Below are 24143 nucleotides of genomic sequence, written 5' to 3'. Positions count from 1 at the left end.
CTTTGTGATTGGAGAAATGCATGTTACTGTATATTGTGCTTTCAATATTGTCACTATTTTAAAAACGCTTTTGAGAACAAAAGCTCCACTATGTTCAGGGTTATCGTTTTAATGCAAACCACTTCAATAGGTTTCTTTAAAACTTCATTTATCCCAAATACCTAATTCTTTCAATATGTTTCACAGAAGTGCACAGAAATTCTGTCTCCTTTTTATGTTTAATGTATACAGCAAACAATCAGCGTCTCCCATCTAATCATATGCCCCCTTTGGGCGGGACCCTTAATCCCCAGCGTTATCTATAATAGGCAATTATAACGCCTCCTTACGTCGCGGGATCTTACGCATGGTCTTTTAGTGTATAAAAATGCTTTATTATACTGCTATTTTCATTGTTCTGTTTTCAACTACTCCTGTACAGTTATAATGTTTTAGTGAACAGTGAGAAAATGTTAACATTTTTTCCATATGTTGAATTTGAAATGTGCCATACAAAAATCTCAGCTCTCACTTAAGAAGATACAAAATCTCAGCCCCTAAAATGAAGAAGAAAAGACTCCATCCCCAAAAATGACGTCTCTCGGTCATGTTCCAGGCGTCCCAGAAACCAACCAATGAGAAGGTCGGGTTTTCGTCCAATCAGGAAACAGGGATTCAGTGCCTCTCCTTTAAAATAGCGAAGAGCGGATGCTCGTGAGGAGACCGGGATTCTGGTGACTGATAGTACGTACGGGTGCTTGTGGGCCCACATCTGATTATAAATACTTTAAAAAAAAGACTAGCCTCGTTTGAGGCGTGGCCGATACAGATGAACCAGATTGCTGAAGAGATGGCCCACGCGGGCTTCGTGTACACGAAGAGTGCCGATGGCGTTTACTGTTTCCAATGCGGCGTGCGGCCGAGAAGATGGGCGCCCCTCGACAATACTTGGGTGGAACACCACAAGTGGTCTCCTCACTGCGCCTACCTCAAGCTGACCAGGCTGGTGAGACACAAGAAGAACGTGACGACTACATTCTTGCACTATCTGTGCGAGGATGTGGATCAGTGCAGCAAGAATGAGAAAGCTTCCCCTCCTTCCTAGGATGGAGTTTCCGTTTCCGTCCCGTACCCGTTCCATTTTTTTGGTGGATTTTATTCTTCTCCAAACGGCCCTTTTCAGGGCCACCCAACTCTCCCGAAAGAACACTTTGACCATTGCTTTGCCAAACACAAACAAACAAACTATCCCCAAAAGAACCCCTCCCCCGTCGCCATCTTGGAGGCTTCAAGCTGTCAGTGAACCATGTACAAATTATTTCACAGGGAACTTCTTTGCCACCGCACCGGTACACTTACTGAACGTTACCCAGGTCAGGCCGTCACAGCTTACATGGCTTACGATTATGCTTCCTTTTCACCGGAAACAGGCATTTGTTAATAAGTTAATGGCATGTCAGTGCCAACACTTGAGTTAAAAATGCAGTCACATCGACCACAACTACTGGACATTGTTGTGACAGCAACAGTTTTTCTCTGTACGCGAATACTGGGTCAATCTGCAGGTACGTTGGACTTGGGCAGATTTCTTATTCGTTAAGCTGACATGCACACATCATAAATACATTGTAGCCAAGAAGTTTTTTTATTTTGTTTATGTCAACAAACAATGATAAATATATTTGCAGAAATTAGTACAACTGTACTCGTTGACTGTTCCAAAGCTAAATAAGTATAGGTGTTAGTATGATAACAGCCCCTGAAATAGTATCCCCCCATGCTGATTATAATACCAGGCGAGAGAACTTTCTATTTAGACACATATGACTAATTGTTCATTCAAAAGGCATAGCATTTTTCTATTTCCTTAATGGTGTCCTTCAATGTATTCAACCTAACTAGAAGAATATTATATACGTTGCGATGATTTTGTGGTTTCAAATAGATCTCTCCAGAGGCCAGAGCCAAGGACCCCACCCTACCCAACCCCCGAACCCACCCCACCCCACCTTTGAAAATCAAATGTGGTATGTTGTTTTGAAATTTTGGAGCCCTCCCTTTTAAACATGCCGAATCAGCCTTTTGTGGATATATGTTAAGGTTATGGACAAAAACAAACAAACTAAGTCTTCAAAAACCAGTAGCTTAAATGTGTGTATGTATGTATGTATGTATGTATGTATGTATGTATGTATGTATGTATGTATGTATGTATGTATGTATGTATGTATGTATGTATGTATGTATGTATAAACTAAAAGGAGTACAGAATTCACGACAAGTAGGGCTGGGATGAGTTCGAACTCACTACCCGGAAATCAGACTCTCTATTACCAGACCCTACCTGGGTACCCACTGTAGGTCTCAAGAGTTGGGGGTGGGGGGCGGTCGGGTAGCCTTGTGGTTAAAGCGTTCGCTCGTCACGCCCAAGACCCGGGTTTGATTCCCGACATGGGTACAATGTGTGAAGCCCATTTCTGGTGTCCCCCGCCGTGATATTGCTGGAATATTGCTAAAAGCGGCGTAAAACCATACTCACTCACTCACTCACTCAAGAGTTGGGCGCAAAATTTCTCATTGGGAATTGTTTTACTGGAAAGATTAGGAACATTAGCAACTTACAGTGTAACGTAGACATTTCTTGTATAAATATTGCCATAAAACAATATATCACGTGACTAACCACAGGTCTACATGGTCTAGGTAGTCTTGAGGGTACCCAGGACCTACTCAGGACCAGCCCGACCCGAGTACCCAGATTACTTGTCCAAGCCCTAATGACCAGGTGCATGAAAGTAATTTCACTATTGTTTTATTTGTATTGTAAATAGTGTTGATATTTGTAACGAAACATTTCCTATCAGTATGATAATATTGCATTTGTTTTGTACTTCACAGAAAGTGGCTGCAATACGGTGGTGGTCGTGTCAGACACAGCCAAACACACAGTCAAGTCAGCAGGGTACCCATTAGGGTATCAACAGTAAGATAATCGCTTGATACATCATTCTGGACCCGTGGTAGATTCCAGGGTAGAATAGGTCTTCAGCAACCCATGCTTGCCGTAAAAGGTGACTATGCTTGTCGTAAAAGGCGACTAACAGGATCAGGTGGTCAGGTTCGCTGACTTTTTGGATGCATGTCATTGATCCCAATTGCGTGGATCGATGCTCATGATGTCAATCACTGGATTGTCTGGTCCAGACTTGATTATTTACAGACCGCTGTCATATAGCTGGAATACTGCTGAGTGCGGCGTTAAACAACAAACAAACCAACCAAACCAATCTTATCTGTTACCATAAGTACCATCTCACAGGGACCAACCATTGAAATATTTGTTTTAGACTCAATGTTTTGCAAAACTAATATGATTCACAGTCGCTCTGAAAGATAATGTCTTTTGGATTAAAAGTAATTCTTTTGCTCCCCCTTCAGAGAATGCAAATGTATGTCTTGAAGACTTGACTAAAAAAGAAAAATCTCTCTCAAACCAAGTAAAAGCAGTTCTAAAACAAATATTTATTTAATTGTACTTTGTCTTTTTTAACCAATTCAAAGTACAATCTTCAATGTGTTTAAATACTTAACTGTCATGGAGTAGGTGCCTGCTTTGTAAAGTGTATCAGTTATATACCACCATAATGATGACAGCACACTTTTGTGACTGTGGGGTTCATAGGTTCTACTCTGGAATCTACAGATTCTCATGATTTCTCAACCCGTGAAGATCCGGAGTAGAATAGGCCTTCAGCAACCCATGTTTGCCGCAAAAGGCGACAAAGCTTGTCGTAAGAGGCGATTGGGTGGTCAGGCTCGCTGACATGGTTGATGCATGTCATCGATCCAAATGGCGTGGATCGATGCTCGTGATGTCAATCCCTGGATTGTCTTGTCCAGACTCAATTATTTACAGACCGCCCTCATATAGCTGGAATATTGCTGAGTGCAGCGTGAAACAGCAAACTCATTCACTCATGATTTCTCCGTTATGGAGTGTCAGCTTAATGTGGGGGGAAATGGGGGTCTCAGACCTTTACCACTGCAGTGAAACCCACGAATGTGCTGACAAACCCAACTCGAATGAAAACGTATCTGTTTAAGACAATGTCAAATGAAAGGTATTCCAGAAACTTTGAATATATCTCCCAATGCAGATGCATTGAACGTGGGTTTGTCAAAGATGTTCACCATATTTCTTTTGTCTCCCAGGAATACAGATTGCAAATGGAGGTTGGATGCAACGAGAATGTTTAACCAGAACAAAACAATAAAACTGCGATTTATCGTGGACATAGAAGATTCTTCAGATTGTTCAGGAGAATCTGTCACAGTGCATGCTTGTAAGTATGGAAATGAATTGGATTTGTTCCTTTCAAGTAAAATGCATGTTGGCTTGAAATATATATTGTTCATCTGATAAGGTGTTCTGTGATTTAGTTACTGTCATACAATACAAACATCTACATGTACAGTGTAGCTACCATCAACATATACATAATATGTAGCTACCATCTACATGTACAATATATCTACCATCTACATATACAGTGTAGCTACCATCCACATACACAGTGTAGCTACCATCCACATATACATAATATGTAGCTACCATCCACATGTACAATATATCTACCATCTACATATACAGTGTAGCTACCATCCACATATACAGTGCAGCTACCATCCACATATACAATGTAGCTACCTTCCACATACAGTGTAGCTACCATCCACATACAGTGTAGCTACCTTCCACATACAGTGTAGCTACCTTTCACATATACAATGTAACTACCATGTCCATACACAGTGCAGTTTTCATCCTCGTCATTGGTAAATAATACTGTACAATTATTGGTTCTGAAAGGCAGATTTTCAATTACCAACAATATTCCAAGTTGGTTTACAATAGCTCTTTGGAAAAAAAGCATGATATAAATCGATTGAGAAAATGAGTGAACTTGAAATTTGGTACTTTTTGGTGACGTCATATCTCTTGCATCACAGCGAGTTGTATGGCATCATGATAGTGACTAGGGAGTGAAATACTACATGTATATGTTACTCAAAGGGAGTGCCGTACTACATGTATATGTTACCCAAAGGGAGTGCCATACAACGTGTATATGTTATCCAAAGGGAGTGCCGTACTGCATGTATATGTTACCCAAAGGGAGTGCCGTACTACATGTATATGTTACCCGAAGGGAGTGCCGTACTACATGTATATGTTACCCAAAGGGAGTGCCGTACTACATGTATATGTTACCCAAAGGGAGTGCCGTACTACATGTATATGTTACCCAAAGGGAGTGCCGTACTACGTGTATATGTTACCCAAAGGGAGTGCCGTACTACATGTATATGTTACCCAAGGGGAGTGCTGTACTACGTGTATATGTTACCCAAAGGGAGTGCCGTACTACATATATATATATTACCCAAGGGGAGCGCTGTATTACATGTGTGTATAACCCTTTGTTAACAGTCACATCACCAAGGAATACAAAACTAGCGGTGCTGTGTGGCAACGTAAAGAAGAAAAGATATGAGTTCTTCATCGAGTCCCTCCTGGTTGTATTCAAGACTGGATCTAGTCCTTCACTGGGCAGACAAGGCTTTAAGATGGTGTACCAGATGATTGATGGTACGTCAAGGCTTTAAGATGGTGTACCAGATGATTGATGGTACGTCAAGGCTTTAAGATGGTGTACCAGATGATTGATGGTACGTCAAGAGAATGAGTCAGTGAGTATGGTTTTACGTTGCTTTCAGCAATATTCCAGCAATATCACTGCGAGGGACACCAGAAATGGACTTCGAACATTGTATCCATGTAGGGACTTAGAAGCGGGCCTTGGGCTACCCAACTGCCCAGGTTTTCACTAAATAGCAACGTAAATAGCAACGTTTCCACCCATGGTACATCAAGACTTTAAGATGGCATACAAGACGATAATAAGACAAGACACTAAGAAGATACCCCCTATGATTGATAATGGTAAGACAAGACTATAAGATGGTATCTCATATGATTGATGATAGTATTGATGACTTTGCGATTGGCCTACCAGACAATGATAAGACAAGACTACAAGATGATATCCCATATGATTGATGATGGTAAGATTAGACTATTAGATGATATCCCAAATGAATGTGGAAACATGCTTGAATAGTTTTCAGCATCTAAAACAAACAGTTCACCTAAACACATCCCAGCATCACCATGGTTACCATCCAACAACTGGTCCATGTACGTGATTCTGTGCACCCCGACCCTTGTGACCTGATCACATATCTGTCTCTCCCACATCTTTCTCTTTCACATTGCCTCTGTGTGAAGCCGTGTTTGTCTACAGAGAAAATTTATTTGTATTTTTTGCGGGTTTATCTATTGGGTTTGCGTTGCCTGTGTTACCTGCGTCCACTTGGAGATGGGTAAGAAAGAAAAACAGCATCCGGCTTGCATTCATTGCTGCCATAGCTTTTCAAAGCCTGACCCCACCTATGGTGTTGTGACTGTCGTGGGAAGTGCAGCTACCGTATTCGACGTAATAAGCGCCCTGCTCTAATAAGCGCCCACGGCGATATTTGCCAATATATTGGCTAGTGAACAATCTCAATTAGCACCCCTTCCAAGGGGTTTACGTACACAAGACTTATTTATTTGTGTATAATACGTACTCGTATGTTATATGCACCCTTAATTATGGGCAATTAAATCCTGGAAAATATTTCTGTCGTATATAAACATTTCAGGCTGTCAGCATAAACCACGAAATTTACGATTTTTCAACTCAAAATAATATTCTAATAAGAGCCCCCTATTTCTAATTTTGAGAGCGCCCTGGGTGCTTATTACGTCGAATACGGTAATTGTTTATTGTTCCAAGTGCAGCCATCTTTCAGATTCAATTTCTTTTTATTTGTCTCCAGGAATGTCATAGTCAGGAATCCGACCGAAATTGTAGCCTTTGACTCCAAAACGTTTCATCTCTTGTTTTCAAGAAACCGTCTTGCAAGTCATCTGCCTCCATCTTGAGTCCTGGCTGCCTGTCATAAAGAATAACAAGATTTATGTTTAAATAAACGGCGTATGTTTTATCTTTATCAGAGACATCATGCAGTGAGAGGCTCTTTTCTACTGAAAGAAAACTTGTCCTCAGTTCTCTTGGATATCCCCAACCCTATCCAAGGTAACTATTCTCTGCAACATTCAAGGTGCCCTAACTCATCTCACCCAAGGTACTTAATCTCAGTATATCAAGGATTCTGTATTCAAGGTAACTATCCCCAAATGCAGCTAAGGTAACTGTCGTTAACTGTCGTTAATCCCAGGTAGCCCTACTACCCTGAGCAATATATCTCTGGAAACTATTATCCACAATATTCAAGGTGCCCTAAGTCAACCCTACCCAAGGAAACTATTCTCCACAATATTCAAGCTGCCCTAACTCAACCCCGTCCAAGGAAACTATTCTCCACAATATTCAAGCTGCCCTAACTCAACCCTCCCAATCAAATCCTCTCATCATAATATCCTAAAAAATATGAACACAAACAAAACAACTTAAGACAAAACACCAAACCTTCCGAAATTTACACTCCAAAAATAGACACCTCACCTGCCTCCTCTCTAAACAAACAAACGGACCCAAACATCTCTAAAAACAACTCACTAGCATACGTCCACGAAAAAAGACCAAATTGGTGCAGAAATGAACCTAAATCTGCCAATCTCAAAATCAGAAATTAAAAGTATTACCAAACAAAAAATGGCAAACAAAATACCAAAACGCAAACTCCCAGCTCAAAAAAATACTTTAAAAAACCCTAATTAAACCTTAGAGTCTCCACACACCCCCCCCCCCCCCCCCCCCAAAAAAAATAGACAGGGCCATAACAAAATTACAAACAGGACACTACAGGTAGATGCCCACACTGCCCTCAACAAGAAACCACAGAACACGTACTCATTCACTGCCCACACTACAAAACACACAGAACAACACTCCAAAACTCACTAAACTCAAACCCCGAACTAACTTTAGGGACAATTTTAAACCCACAAAACAACACGTCCAACTTTAAAGCCCTAGGCAAATACCTAATCAAAACAGACTGAATCAACCGCATATGAACCCTCCAAAAATAAGCATATAATGTAATAGGAAAAACTCCCGAACTCCAACTACATCAACACATCCCTTATGCTTTCCACCCCTGGCATATATTCCAAATCTCCAAATTTCAAAATTCCTATATAAGCAATTCCTAAAAGCCCCCAATCGTATTGCAAAATACATCCGTCCTTTTCGGCAAATACACTAAATGGCACTAAAAACAGGGAAATGGCAGGCCCGTGTGCAACATACGCTGTTAGTCGTAAAATCTCCAACTTAAGTAAGTAAGTAAGAGGAGGGATTGTCGCATTCATGTTGAGTTGGCTAGGCTAGGGACCAGCGGTCGCATTCTTTTGGAGATGCATAAATTTCCAGATTTACAGTATCATTAAAAAACGTATCCCAGGTAACTACTGTAAGCAATATGTCTCAGGTAACTGTTCTCCACATACCTGCACCCAGTAATTACAGGTAATGAATATATCATGGATTTATACACTACAGGGTTGCAGGATTAAACTTTTTAAGTTTTTAGTTTTCAGAGATGCACATACCTGATAAGGACATCGACACCTGACTACAATGTCAGGCTGGACGTCCTACAGTCTGCTCTTGGCACCTGTCGAGATGCATATGTTATGGTATACGATGGTATGTAAACCAATACATGTACTCGTACTATTGTTAGAATGCTACTATATTTTATAAATCACATAACACTATATCATGGTGACAGTAAAAGTTTGAATGAATGATTCACGTATAACATCCTTTGATAAATGTGATGAATATTAATTGTACATGTACTTCACATATCATGAATATTCTTGATTTGGTCATTGAATTTTATACCTAATTGAATTATCCTTATTAAGTCATTCATTTCTTATACTTATTCATGTTGAGCATAGTTTTATTGTTCAAAGGTATCAATTAGGAGATAAACATACTGTGTTTTCAATGTAGGGCTAGGTTACCTGAAACACAGTATGTTTATCTCGATTCTACGATGACTAAAGAAAATTCAAACTCTTTGGTGTTCATGGTTTAGTGTTAGTGTTAGAGCTAATGTGATTTGATAACCTCTGATTGACCAATCAAAATCAGGTATTAAATTCATGGTAGAATTCCAGATACACCGTATTCGACGTAATAAGCGCCCAGGGCGCTCTCAAAATTAGAAATAGGGGGCTCTTATTAGAATATTATTTTGGTGAAAAAAAACCATAGTTGAAAGATAAATTTCGTGGTTTGGGCTGACAGCCTGAAATGTTTATGTACGACAGATAAATTTTTCCAGAATTTAACTGCCCATAAATAAGGGTGCATATAACACACGTGTGCGTATTATACCAAATAAATAAGTTTTGTGGACATTGATCAATCGGAAGGGATGCTAATTGGGCTTGTTCACTAGCCAATATATTGGCAAATATCGCCGTGGGCGCTTATTAGAGTGGGGTGCTTATTACGTCCAATACGGTATTAATAATTAAGTTTTGATTAACTGATCTGTTCCTCTGTGTCTAGGAGACTCAGAACAAGGGCCTCTACTTGGAAAATGGTGCGGCTTTCAGAAGCCCAAGTTCCTTAGCCTGGTACAACAACTCTATGTGGTGTTTGTGAGCCAAGACAACAGCCTTAGACGAACAGGCTTCACAGCAAACTATTATGATGGTACACCACACAGAGAAAATGTATCTTGTCCATTAACGTAATACATATATAGCCTTTCGATTTAACGTCGCGTCCAAGATTATTGCACTTATATAGCGACGTGCATGCACGCGTGTGTGTGTGTGGCTGCTTGTACTAGTCCGGACTGATGCTGATTTATAGTGCTAGCTCACGGAGATACAATGCCGCAGTTGAACATGGACTACCCCACTCAGACACAGTATACTGACTCCGAGCCGACCAGTCCTTGTTTTAGCCCCTTAATGCCGAGTGCCAGACAGGGTAACAACAAGTACCATATTTTTATGTCTTTTGGTATGACGCGGCTGGGGTTTGAACCCCGGACCTTCCGCTCTCCGGGCGGACACTCTACCATTTGACCCACAGAGGCGGTGTTTCCATCAAAGAAATAACAGGAATTACCATATTGTATGAGTCAGCTAGAAACAGGGAAATGACTGTTGCAGTCAGCAACACTCCAGGTATTTCATGGCGACCTGTAAGTGATCGAGTCTCATCACACACCTATGAAGCTCAGATTTGCCCTTATACTAATTCTTGGTTTGTCAGCGCCATACCTGTGCTCGTTGGTTCCACGATGACCTAAAACCATTCGGGGCTTTCTTCCCTGCCGTGGGGGCATGGGTGGCCCAGTCGTCTAAGGCACCGCGATTCGCTGTGCAGAGTTGCGTCCCTTGGGCACGCCAGAAACCTATGATTGTGGGTTCGAATCCCGGTTCCCTCCAATTATGTTTCTAGGTTTGTCAGCACCATACCCGTGCTCTTGGGTTTCACTGAAGTGGTAAACGTCTGAGACCTGCATCACTTCGGGCTTTCCTCCCACAATAAGCTGACACACCGCGATATAACTGGAATACTGTTAAATGCGGCGTTAAACCCAACTCACTCACTCACTCACTCACTCACTCTTCCCTGCCGTGATATAATGGGATAAATATTATTCTATGAGGCATTAAAGCTAACTCACTCACTCAATCTGTCCTCACTTGCAGCCATGTGTGGGGGCACAGTGCACACAGACTATTACAAGACGGGGGAAATTGTGTTTCCTGGATATTCTTCACCATTTAGCCAGTGAGTCGAGAGCTTATGGCTGGTTCAAGATATACTAATTTCACCATCTTTCTAACTTAGGCCACACATTTTCGATTTTTCATTTCACGGGCCCATCGCCCTTACTGAAGTGCAGCTGGAAAAGAAATAAATTAAACATAAACATATTTATTTTTATTATGTCCCCCGCTAGCAATACAGACCCTTTTATACAATATAAAATGTTATCTATGAATTCCATGTCTACATCACTATCAGTTATTCAGAGGGCAGGTGCAGTTTTAACTCCACGGCAGAATGACTTTCATATAAATAAATAAATGATTGACCCAGCTATTTATTTTTAGTTTTATTTTGATCGACCTTGTGTGGAAAAGCTGGAATGATTATGTGAAACATTAATAGTATAAAGTGTGGCCTCACATTTCTTCATGTTTAGCCTAGCAATAACAAAACTCTCTTCTAAATGTTCGTTTTACTCAGCACATTCTCTGGCCACCATTTTTTTTTATTGCTTTACTGATCCTCTGACTGAAATTTTTGTTGAAGTGGAAAAATAATAATTCATTATTAGCTCGTAATTTTTATCCCGCCTATAAGCCGGCCATATATATTACACACACAAAATATTTTCTAAACAAGTACCCATTGAAGTTAACATATATAAAACATTGGAACCAAAATATGGTTTGTTGTTGTTCCTGAAATTGATAGGATGCATAGATGCTTAACAGTAGTCCTGCTTGATTCATCAGGTTTGCGTTGCTTAAAGCAGCAGCTGTGGTGCAGGCTCTCCTCCCACATTAAAACATTGAAATTTTTTACACCCGCCAACCTGTAGTGGAGCAGAAACCTATCAATAAAATATAATCGCCTATTTTTTCACGTACGAATTGGTATTTTCCTTTAAAAATCTGTAAAGCAAGTTAAGAAAAAGTGTGGCCTAACTTATATTTCTACATGTTTAGCCCAACAATAAAAAAACTCTCTCATTAGTAAATGTTTTTTTCACTAAGCATTTTTAAGTGTCCATACGGTGACCTTTCTCTGATTACTTACACGTAAAAGTAATACATCTTATGTCGCTCTTGAAGTAGTTTATACAATGATGAACACAATTTATTGAACCCCTATTAAATTAGCATGGGGCTTCATCATGCTACTCAAGTAGCATCGTTGATTATTTTGCTTTTATTTCAGTTACATCAAATGCCGGTGGTACCTCAATGTTCCAAAGTCTGTCTCCAAATTTTTGGTGGCATTCAGAAATGTTCAAGTTGACTGCCCGTTTAGTAGAATTTCAGTGTATGAAGGTGAGAAACAGTTGGTTATTCATCAACATACAACCCTATGAACATTTGCAGTTCAATTCGCAGAAATTGCTGTCCTGACAATGTTTTTCTGGGTTCGTCCCCCTGCTCGTGGTCTAAACTACTTTTAGTATGTTGAACAAAGAATACACTTGCTACATGAGCTTTGAAAATTAAACACTTTTTTGCAAATGGCCAACAATATAATCACCTAGACCTTTATTCACAGAGTGATCTGTTAAGATCCGGAGTAGAATAGATCTTCAGCAACCCATGCTAGCCGTAAAAGGAAACTATGCTTGTCGTAAGAGGCGACTAACGATATTGAGTGGTCAGGCTCGCTGACTTGATTGATGCATGTCATCGTATCCTGATTGGGTGGATTGATGCTCATGATAACAATCACTTGATTGTCTGGTTTTGACTCGATTATTTACAGACAGCCATCATATGGCTGGAATAGTGCCGGAATATCAGGGTGGAACATTGAATTATAAGCTTTTTGTCAATCATATGAGGTCATTGTCACTGGAATTCGCCGCGAATAGCTGCAAGATTGCTGATGCTTCGCGTCGCGTCCACGATTATTGCACTTATATAGCGACGTGCATGCACGTGTGTGTGTGTGTGTGTGTGGCTGCTTGTACTTGTCTGGACTGATGCTGATTTATAGTGCTAGCTCACTGAGATACCATGCCGCAGTTTAACATGACTACCCCACTCTGACTCCGAGCCGACCAGGCCTTGTTTTAATGTTTTTTGGTATGACGCAGCCAGGGATCGAAAACCCGGACGTTCCACTATCCGGGTGGATGCCTTACCACCAGACCACGGAGGCGGTCAGATGTTTGTCAGAGCAAGCATCCATGTTTCCCAGTAGAATTAATAAATCATGTGATTGGCAAAAAATATGAGATATGTGAATTTCCATTTCAAAACTGTTATGTCATTATACTAGAAGTGCATATAAAGTCTTTGTCAGGTAGCTAGATGCATGGGACTTTCTGATTTAGAATCGCACTGTATATTGTACAACCAACGAAGACATCATCATTCAACCATACATTGAATGACTTTCTCACTATTGCAGCAAAAGGAATAGGACTTTCTGGTTTAAAATTGTTCTACATTGGGCGTGTGTTTCCCAAACTTGAAGTGATGTCATGAGAGTCAAAGTACTTTTGTCTGCTGTGAGGTTGTGGTCGGCATGATTTCACTGAAGGAAGTGATGGTGTGAACTGGAAACACATGTAAGAGGCAACTAACGGGACTTGGTTGATGCATGTCATCGTATCTCAATTGTGTGGATCGATGCTCATCATGTCAATCACTGGATTGTCAGGTCCAGACTCAATTATTTACAGACCGCCAGCATATAGCTGGAATATTGCTGAGTGTGGCGTTAAACAACAAACAAACAAACAAACATGGTGGTATGGGATGAATTCTCAAGACTTCTTTCTAGAAATGTTTGGGAGAAGCTGCTTCAGTCTTCCTAGTTATTTCTGAGTGGTTTTATTTTGATTAGCAATAAGCTTTTTTCAGCAAATTGTTACTTCCAATGTTTGGTTACATGTGGCATTGGTGAGGCTTCTAGAGCACTGGTTTTCTTATGTTGAAGGACCAAGTGATACAGACTTTGAAAGCACATGGGATATCTGTGACAAAGAGAATTATACCTTCTTGGTTTCCGGGCCGAGTATGTTCATCAAATTCAAAAACCAGGGTTCCTTAGCAGGACCCAGCTCCTTTAGAATCAACTACCGAGGGTACAGCAACACAGGTGAGTGATGGCATCAACAGTAGCTGTAGTCACAGGAGTAGTAGGAGTAGTAGTAGTAGTAGTAGTTGTAGAAGTAGTAGTAGCAGGACCCAGCTCCTTTAGAATCAACTACCGAGGGTACAGCAACACAGGTGAGTGATGGCATCAACAGTAGCTGTAGTCACAGGAGTAGTAAGAGTAGTAGTAGTAGAAGTAGTTGTAGTAGTGGTGGTTGTAGTAGTGTTGTAGTAATATGAGTGGTAGTAGTATTGTGGTATGCGTAGTAGTGGTTGTTAAAGTAGTTGTAGTTGTAGTAGTACTTATCTTCAGTCAACCATGATGGGATATGTGATACGTATCTTCAGTCAGCCATGATAGGATATGTGATACGCATCTTCAGTCAGACATGATAGGATATGTGTTACGTATCTTCAGTCAGACATGATAAGATATGTGATACATATCTTCAGGAAACTATGATAGGATATGTGATACGTATCTTCAGTCAGCCATGAAAGGATATGTGATATGTATCTTCAGTCAGACATGATAGGATATGTGATACGTATCTTCAGTAAACCATGATAGGATATGTGGTACGTATCTTCAGTCAGCCATGATAGGATATGTGATACGCATCCTCAGTCAGACATGATAGGATATGTGATATGTATCTTCAGTCAGACATGATAGGATATGTGATACGTATCTTCAGTCAGACATGATAGGATATGTGATATGCATCTTCAGTCAGCCATGATAGGATATATGATACGTATCTTCAGTCAGCCATGACAGGATATGTGATACGTATCTTCAGTCAGCCATGATAGGATTTGTGATACGTATCTTCAGTCAGACATGATAGGATATGTGATACGTATCTTCAGTCAGCCATGATAGGATTTGTGATACGTATCTTCAGTAAACCATGATAGGATACATGATACATATCTTCAGTCAGCCATGAAAGGATACATGATGCTGTTATTCCCCTTTGACAGGCCAGCCCAAATTGTCTACATCAAACCTTCACTTCATGCCATCTGTCGTTTGCTCGCCATTCCCCCGGAACCCAGCACAATGTTTCATAGGTCACTTCTTCTCTACACATTAGACAGTAAACACCCAGAAATAATATTTTCAGTAAATTTGAGTCAAGTGGCCTGAGTGGCTCCCAATGGCTTGATACCTCTTGTAAATTTGACTAAACTTTCATGTCTATTATTAATAACTTGCTCTGGTTCATTCATGTATTTGTTTCATATTATTATTGATTCACATTAAAAGATGTTGTGTGTTGCCAAGGCGCTACAGGGACTAGTTACAGCCATATTGTAAGCAATTATTCAAGGGTGATTCTGAATACCCTATCAAAAATAAAAGGAAAGTTGTTAAAAGCTGGGGTGTTTTTTTTCTTTTAAATATGCCAAAAATGTATGAAAATGGTGGCTGGGAATGTTTTTTTGAGAATAATTTGTTCCAGAAAAAAATTAAATTGATCATGTTGATTGTGTTGTGGAATTCCTGCTTTCACAGAATTTTTTTTATTAAATGATGGGTCCCTTAATGCCAAAACTTCTTTATTCTTGTCACCAGCGTGCTTCCAAAAAGGAGAATACGGCAAGGCAGATTTCAATACAGCGAAACGTAAAACACAAATATTGATGTCCCCAGGGTACCCTGAGATGTACCCCGAGTGAGTATCTAGTCTTGGAATGGCTTTTAGAAGTGATACACCTCAGAGAGAGAATTTATGGACGTCAACTTCTTTATAATGAGGAACACGTTCAGAGTAGGTGCTTACACCTACATCAGGTAAAGAATGCTAGGATGCAAAGTGAGTGAGTGAGTGAGTATGGTTTTATGCCGCTTTTAGCAATATTCCAGCAATATCACGGCAGGGGACACCAGGAATGGGCTTCACACATTGTACCCATGTTGGGAATCATGCAGGTCCTTGGCGTGACGAGTGGACGCTTTAACCACTAGGCTACCCAACCCCTCCTGCTAGGATGCATATATATGTATATATGTATGTACATGTAAGAACAACAAAAGTAATAAAATAACAAATCCAGAGTGTGTGGATTTGTTTCCGACCAATTTAGATTTATGTATAGATTAGGACAAGGTTAATGTTCACTTATAAAAAGTCAATATCAAGCCAAAAGTGTTCTCCATTATTTGGTTAAAAAGAGCCTTACAGTTGGCTGTCGGACAGAATGAATGAGCTGACTGACGAAAAAAGAAACATAATTAGTGATGAGCCTTTGGACACTGACTGAAATTTGACAAGGCTATTCAATATATTATCCATGATCAAATAAAAAGAAAAATAAGAAAGCGATACAAAATGTCAAAACTATTGTTTATCATGAAGTAACATCATCAATTATGTGACGTCATGAACAAAGAGTGACACGTTTTCATCAGTATGACCTAATTTGATAATATGACTAAAATGAAGAGTATCACTGAAACACATATGTGAAAATGTCGTAAATGTATCCGTGGGACACCGGGGCTGGTTCCCCACCAACCTATGCTTGTCATACAAGGCGACTGACATGGATCGGATGCCCCGGATAAGTGACTTGGTGGATTGTGTGTCATCATACCCAATGGTGTGTAGATCATATCACCCTGGTGAGGCCTCCAAGTTTGTCATGCAGCTGAACTACTGCCGACTGCAACATTAACTGACTCACTCACTATAATACTCTTATAACAAGTATGGGTAATCAGGTTTTCATTCCTGCCCACATCCTTGAGGCGTATAACCAATTACATGTCTTGTCCCTCAATTACACTCGACCCGTGAAGATCCGGGGTAGAATAGGTCTTCAGCAACCCATGCTTGTCATAAAAAGCGACTATGCTTGTCGGAAGAGGCGACTGACGGGATTGCGTGGTCAGGTCCTCTGACTTGATTGATGCATGTTATCGTATCCCAATTGCGTGGATCGATGCTCGTAATGTCAATCACTGGATTGTCTGGTCCTGACTAGATTATTTACACACCGCCGTCATATATAGCTGGAATATTGCTTAGTGCTTAATGCAATTGATAAAATATAATTCCTTCCACCTCACTTCATAGAGATTATAGAGATAGAACATTAGTTTTATTAAATGTATATAGTGATGGAGCCTCCTGTTTTGTGTTACAGCCGAATACAGTGTGTGTGGAAAGTGAGGGCTGATGATGATATGGACGTTATCATGGTTAAAGTTGTTGAACTTAACCTACATCCGAAGCCAACATGTTCTGACAGTGTCCGCTTATATAATGGTAGGTATTCTTATAAACCTCCAGTGAGTGAGTGAGTGAGTTAAAATTTAACGTCACATCGGCAGTATTTCAGCCATATCGTGACGAGAACATTTATAATACTTAAATTTAGACAAATAAAAACCTGTCATCAATGGACAGTATAATAACTAGACTATCACAGTTTATAAGTAAAACTAGTTGTTTGAACAATTAAAAGAATAACCTATGATTCAACAACACATTATAAAAACGGGCTATAGATCACCAGCAACCAAAGTTAGGCCACCATACTAGGGACCGAGGGGACTATACACCTCCAGTGACTTCATCCTATTCTACAGTCTGTTTAAATCTCATAAACAGGGATGTTATAATAGGGAGTAGACTCAGGGATTATTGGCTATTGTTTGCAAACAATGGTTCAGAATGGTCGACGTACAGGCCCATTAAGGTCTAGTAATGATAAGACACATAGTACCTAACCTGTCTTGTCATAAGCTTTGAGGTCAGATATTTCCCCTTGGAACACCAGTTAATCATAAGACACATACTACCCGATGTGTCTAGTCAAGCTGGTCGTAAAAGGCGACTATGCTTGTCGTAAGAGGCGACTAACGGGATCGGATGGTCAGGCTCGCTGACTTGGTTGATGCATGTCATCGATCCCATTGGCGTGGATCGATGCTCATGATGTCAATCACTGGATTGTCTGGTCCAGACTTGATTATTTATACACTGCCGTCATATAGCTGAAATATTGCTGAGTGCGGTGTTAAACAACAAACAACAACATAGGCTTAACACCAGCTAGGACAGAAGAGGTCAACAGTGCCAGGAACAGAGCCCTGGCTGCCGCATTTGTACCTCCTAGTTGTAACCTGACCAATGCCTATGTGGTGTGATATAGGCATTATAACAAGGGACCGACCATTTAATATTCTGGGGTGAGGGGAGGTGACAATACTTGCCTAAGGTTTGTTATGAAAAAACACATTCGTTTTCTCGAGGTGCTGGATGTCCCGAAAAACATTGCGTTTCAAAGAAGAAAGTGAAATCCCAATCTCATTAAAATCAGACCTTAGTAGACTAATCTCACTACCACTAAACAAAGATCTGAAGACATCCCATTAGGGGTCACGTCAGACATCCTTTCATCCGACCAATCAGAGCGTCACTTACCAGATCATGAAAGTGACAGTCGGAGTGTGATTTCTAATCATACAACCTCGAAAACATTAACTCAGGAAATTTCCGAACGATAGTTACGTGTTTAACAACTGAATCCATACAATCTAGACCATCTATTAGCCATTCCAGAATGTTCTTTTGCTCAGGTTTCAAATTTGTACCGGGTAATCAAGAATTTGTCAAAATATGTTTCGGAACGTAGTCGCCAATTTGAAATTAGTGCCGTAAAGCACGAGAAAGCTGCCTTTTGATTGGTCATTCCATTGGTCGGTCAAAGTTTTCGCAAGGTCGATCTGACGTGTCTGGGATGTCCTGAGATCTTTGTTTAGCGGTAGCGAGAACTAAGATCTGATTTTAATGAGATTGGTGAAATCCCAGATCCCCTCAGAATATGAAATAGCTGATCCCTACTGTTCTTAGTTCTGACATATAAGCCTTATACCTGACTGAGTCACTTTGGTATGATGTCATTTCAGGGTACTTGTCTGACTTGAACAAGAAGCCAGACATGATATTGTGTGACACTGAGAAAAAAGTTTTCTACAGCGAAAGTCCATCAATGACCATTGTGTTTTCGACCAATGAGGTTGGAATTGGAACAGGTTTCAAGATAGAATATCAGTCTACTGTAAAGCGTATGTATCACATAAACACTTGTGCATGGTAGAGTGAGTGAGTGAGGTTTTACGCCGCTTTTAGCAATATTCCAGCAACATCACGGCGGGGGACACCAGAAATGGGCTTCACACATTGTACCCATGTTGGGAATCGAACCCGGGTCTTCGGCGTGACGAGCGAACGCTTTAACCACAAGGCTACCCGACCGCCCCCAATATAAGACAACTTTGATATGTTCCCTCCTATGTGGCTCACGTTTAAACAATTTGATATTTTGTTATATTTATAAATATGAAAGTTTATTCGTGCCATTCTTTTGTAATGAGACTTAAATTAAAGCTAATCATTAGCAGGCAGTACTAAGTTTGACTAATCATCATCTGATGGACTTTAAAGACTGAAAAAAATGATTCAATATTTTCAAACAAAATATGTTGGAATGTAAATGAATGAGCAATTTCAGTTATTTACAAAATGTTATTATATACTACATTTGTCTTTTTTCATGGAACGCTTGTTCAGCAGAGCTTGAAAGGACAGCTTCAGTTTACATCCGTGCCACAATCATAGCAACAACCTGTGGCATCACCGCCGTCATCTTCATCATCATCGTTGTCATTATTTGGATAAAAAGACGCTCTGACCGCACGCCACAAACTCCAGTTGTCCAAACCACTTGTCATCCTCATCCTCCTCCCCAGACCAGAGACCAAGCAACCCCTTTTCTCCCAACCAACACCCCCGGCAATACTGTAGATCCTACTGCACCACCACCATCATACCAGGATGTCAACTACCTACCCGTCACTGACCCTTCCACACCCCCCATGCTGCCTCCCAGTTATGAAGATGCGGTGACAAAAGGAATGATTGAAAAAGACACGGAAACTAGGTTTTGAGGAATCATAATTCTGTACATCAATACAATTGGAGTGAGTGAGTTGGGTTTAATGCCGCTTTTAACAGTATTCCAGTTATATCACGGCGTGTCAGCTTAATGTGGGAGGAAAGCCCAAAGTGATGCAGGTCTCAAACGTTTACCACTTCGATGAAACCCACGAGCACGGGTATGGTGCTGACAAACCTAGAAACATAATCTGGGCGAACCGGGATTCAAACCCACAATCATAGGTTTTGGGTGTGCCCAAGGGACGCAACTCTGCACAGCGAATCGTGGCGCCTTAGACGACTGGGCCCCCCAATACAATTGGAACTGATGTGAAGCAACAATAGTTGGTGTATTAAGTGTTGCATTCAAAGAAGCAGCATTTTTTTATTTTGGGTTGGTTTTTTTTTTTGTTCAACACCACACTCAGCAATATTCCAGCTATATGATGATGGCCCGTAACAGGCAAGTCTGACCAACCAATCCATTACGTCACCTCATCAGACGAGCGTAAGATGCTGGGAACCAGTTCTAAGTCTAGATCTAACGCTGGGGTGAGAATTTAGAGCAGGGTATTGGTCTGAAGGACCTACTGGTTAATAAGTAATTCTGGATCGTGGTCAATAAGAATCATCAGACAAGTCATACAGGAATGGATCAGAAAGAGGTGGTACACACTGTAGGTCAGAAAGAATATCACTGATGTGTTGTACAAAATAATAGGTCAGAAAGAATATCCTGATGTGTTGTACAAAGTATTGGCCAGGAAAGAATATGACTGATGTGTTGTACAATGTATAGACCAGAAAGAATATCACTGATGTGTTGTACAAAGTATGGGCCGGAAAGAATACACCTGATGTGTTGTACAAAGTATAGGTCAGAAAGAATATGCCTGATGTCTTGTACAAAGTATAGGTCAGAAAGAATATGCCTGATGTCTTGTACAGAGTATATGTCAGAAAGAATATGCCTGATGTCTTGTACAAAGTATAGGTCAGAAAGAATATGCCTGATGTCTTGTACAAAGTATAGACCAGAAAGAATATGCCTGATGTCTTGTACAAAGTATAGGTCAGAAAGAATATGCCTGATGTCTTGTACAAAGTGTAGGTCTGGAAGAATATGCCTGATGTCTTGTACAAAGTATAGGTCAGAAAGAATATGCCTGATGCGTTGTACAAAGTATAGGTCAGAAAGAATATGCCTGATGTCTTGTACAAAGTATAGGTCAGAAAGAATATGCCTGATGTCTTGTACAAAGTGTAGGTCTGGAAGACTAGTACAATGAAAGACTAGTACAAGCACACACTTGGATGCAACAATCTTCAACATGACATTACACTGATTTCACCTCATTTCACTATTCTTTGATGTTCTTCAAAATTGCATTTGGAATAGTTTTTATGTATAAAGAATGAAGCTTACACTGTTACTCTTAAATACAATGTCATATGTCATCGTTTACATTTGATGGAATCGTGTAAACATAACGTGTGTTGATCCATGTGTGTATATTTCATAAATAAAACCTTTTTCTAAATAAATGTGCTTACTTTATAACCGCTTGGTGTTGATTTATTGTGGTTCTACATAAGGGAGAGTATTTTGGTGAGGTACTGAACAGTGCTGTAGAAGAGAGTGTCTCCCGGTCATACAAGTAATCTAGCTTTGATGGGTTTTGTATGTATCTTGATGGTGGCAAGAGCATTGGAAGGTTTCAGGTGTGAGACAGAGTTTGAAGTGCTGCTGGGTAGTGAGTGAGTGAGTTGGGTTTACCGCCGCTTTTACAGTATTCCAGTTATGTCACAGCATGTTTTTAACAGTATTCCAGTTATGCCACAATTCAGTTAAAACCCGAAGTGATGCAGGTCTCAGATGTTTACCACTTCGGTGAAACCCACGAGCACAGGTAAGGTGCTGACAAACCTAGAAACATAATCGGGTCGAACCAGGATTCGAGCCCACAATCAAAGGATTCTGGCGTCCTGGCGTCACTACCTGAACTTATTTAATCTTAGTTTGGACTGTGGAAAATACTCCTGTACTGTACCAATTCACAAGAAAGGTGAAAGGCTGACACAAATATGTATGAAGGAATTGCCCTGGGTGCCTGGTAAACTGTTATTATGGATTATAGCATCTATTGAACTAAGTTTCAAGCTACTGCAACAGGGTATAAAAGGCAAGGTTAACCATCCACTCACTAATATGTACCCAAATATACATTATGTTATACACACTTCAAAGGGGATATAACTATCTGTGGCCTTATATATTGATGTAAAACGAGGATGTACCTGTTATGACAAGCATATTTGCCTTTTACAGCAAGCATGGGTAGCTGAAGACCTGTTCTACCCCGGATCGTCACGGGTCTCGTCCTAAGAGGCGACTAACGGGATCGGGTGGTCAGGCCCGCTGACTTGATTGATGCATGTCATCGTACCCCACACAACGATGCTCATGATATCAGTCACTGGATTGTCTGGCCCAGCCTCGATTTTTTACAGACTTCCGTGATACAGATGGAATATTGCTGAATTTGGCGTTAAACAACAAACAAACAAACCATATGTCGGTACAGGGTCTCTGGTCTGTATGAGGCACTAGTGAAACCAATAGAAACATAAAGGTCGGAGGTGTAGGGCACTCTACTCATCAAGATATACAACAAAACTGGTCTAAACAGCAAGTGAATTCATTAACCATCAAAACTGCAAAGAGTAGTTTAGAAGTAACATGGGCTATCTTGTAGAACTTGGGACTCGGTCCTCTGAACATTTCAATGTTGATATCAATGTACAATTATTACCTTCGGGTATTAGATATGAAGAATGGCAGATAACACCATGCTGTCTTCAGTAAAGATGAAAAACTGAACTCATCGACATCTTTAATCAACATTCTAGTTAACTTTCTTTTCCATGGTCTGGCTCACGATAATATCTCTTCTGGAATAGAAGACTGTTTAAAGAAAGGTTCAAAGCCAATATATCAAACACTAAGTCTGGCCAAGCTCCATCCGCTATATCACATAAGCCCGGACACCTAGGGAATATATTAGATATAAATTCGAAATTAAAGCATATTTAAGCGTAACAACCTCCATAGAACCCCACAGAACCGTTACAAGGCTCAGACTCAGTGCTCACGACCTTCAAATTGAGAGAGGACGATACTCTTATACTCCATCAGCAGAAGGGATGTGTCCCTTCGGTAAAACCAACGACACAGAAGATTAAGAACACTTCTGTTCTCAACACAAAGATCATCTTTACGAGGCAAGGCGGTTAACTGACTGTAAAAGTACAGTGGAAACTGCAGTTTTAGTCAGTCACTATTAACTCCCTTGCCTCGGGAAGTTGTGCAAAGACCTGCGACTGGAACTACTGTTAATCTAGGATAAGTTGAACCAACTCATGAAACGCGTTTGAGACAAGTATAGGCACTGAACAGAATTTGGGCAAACATATTTGTTTTGGTAAAGGTAAAGATATCGTACACATGTCTTGCGCGTGCAGCTCATGACGATGACATTGACTACTCTCCTCTTGTCAGTGTGACAAGTCGATACCAGAATTCTCTAAGAGTCGTTTGATAGAAGTCAATTACAAACAGATAAACGTATCAAAGCAGGGTAATCATGGTCAAATTCTCATGCTCGAGAATTGGCATGTAATGCCATAAATTACACGGAGAAAGAAAGTACGAATAAATCTCAAGCAATGTCAAAAGTTAGCATTGCCACTGGTCTGTCTGTACCTACGCTAAAGCACATCAGAGCAGAAGTTATCGCTCGTCACAGAGGCGAGAGTAGTTTCCTTAGCCCAAGTAAGCCGCGAAAACTTCCAATGATCAAATCCTAGTCTGTCATACAGACCCTAAACTATGATAAATATATCCAATACAACCCATGCAAAACTATAATATGTGGGAAGTCTTGAACACTGCAGTATCTCTTGTCCCTTTTTATTACATTTTATAACTATAATTTAACAACTTTTGTTCAATATGTTCATTTTACAGACTAGATCTTGGTCTAATCAAATTCCAACTTGACAATTTCGACAAGTGCGCTGCTCGCCAATGTGTACACAATTCGTATGTAGTGCGAAAACAACTGCCAAGCCTAGACAGTATCTATGACATGATCATAAGCGATTTGAATTATTATGATGTGATGTGATGTATGGTATTTCATCGCACTCAGCAATATTCCAGCTATATGACGGCGGTCTGT

The 24143-nt window shown here is 40.4% G+C and overlaps 1 protein-coding gene across 2 annotated transcripts; it reads left to right on the top strand.

The window, feature by feature from the left end:
• The first annotated feature begins 1300 nt into the window (after positions 1 to 1300).
• Positions 1301 to 20067, top strand: LOC124135749 (cubilin-like). Of its 2 annotated transcripts, none has more exons than XM_046501279.2 (14): positions 1301 to 1544; positions 2878 to 2962; positions 4192 to 4322; positions 5471 to 5629; positions 7100 to 7181; positions 8644 to 8759; positions 9639 to 9785; positions 10799 to 10880; positions 12060 to 12172; positions 13791 to 13952; positions 15531 to 15630; positions 17105 to 17226; positions 18873 to 19031; positions 19537 to 20067. In XM_046501279.2, exons 1-14 carry the CDS (start codon positions 1433 to 1435, stop codon positions 19911 to 19913), a joined length of 1947 nt encoding a protein of 648 aa, XP_046357235.2. In that variant the 5' UTR covers positions 1301 to 1432; the 3' UTR covers positions 19914 to 20067. The 2 variants fall into 2 exon arrangements, with proteins under 2 accessions (XP_046357235.2, XP_046357244.2); XM_046501288.2 differs by having other exon boundaries at positions 1302 to 1544; positions 19540 to 20067.
• The last annotated feature ends 4076 nt before the right edge of the window (positions 20068 to 24143 follow it).

Source organism: Haliotis rufescens, unplaced genomic scaffold (genome assembly GCF_023055435.1).
Source record: "Haliotis rufescens isolate VD_foot unplaced genomic scaffold, xgHalRufe1.0.p SCAF_16, whole genome shotgun sequence".
Classification (NCBI taxonomy): domain Eukaryota; kingdom Metazoa; phylum Mollusca; class Gastropoda; order Lepetellida; family Haliotidae; genus Haliotis; species Haliotis rufescens.
This window is presented reverse-complemented; position numbering and strand designations above follow the sequence as displayed.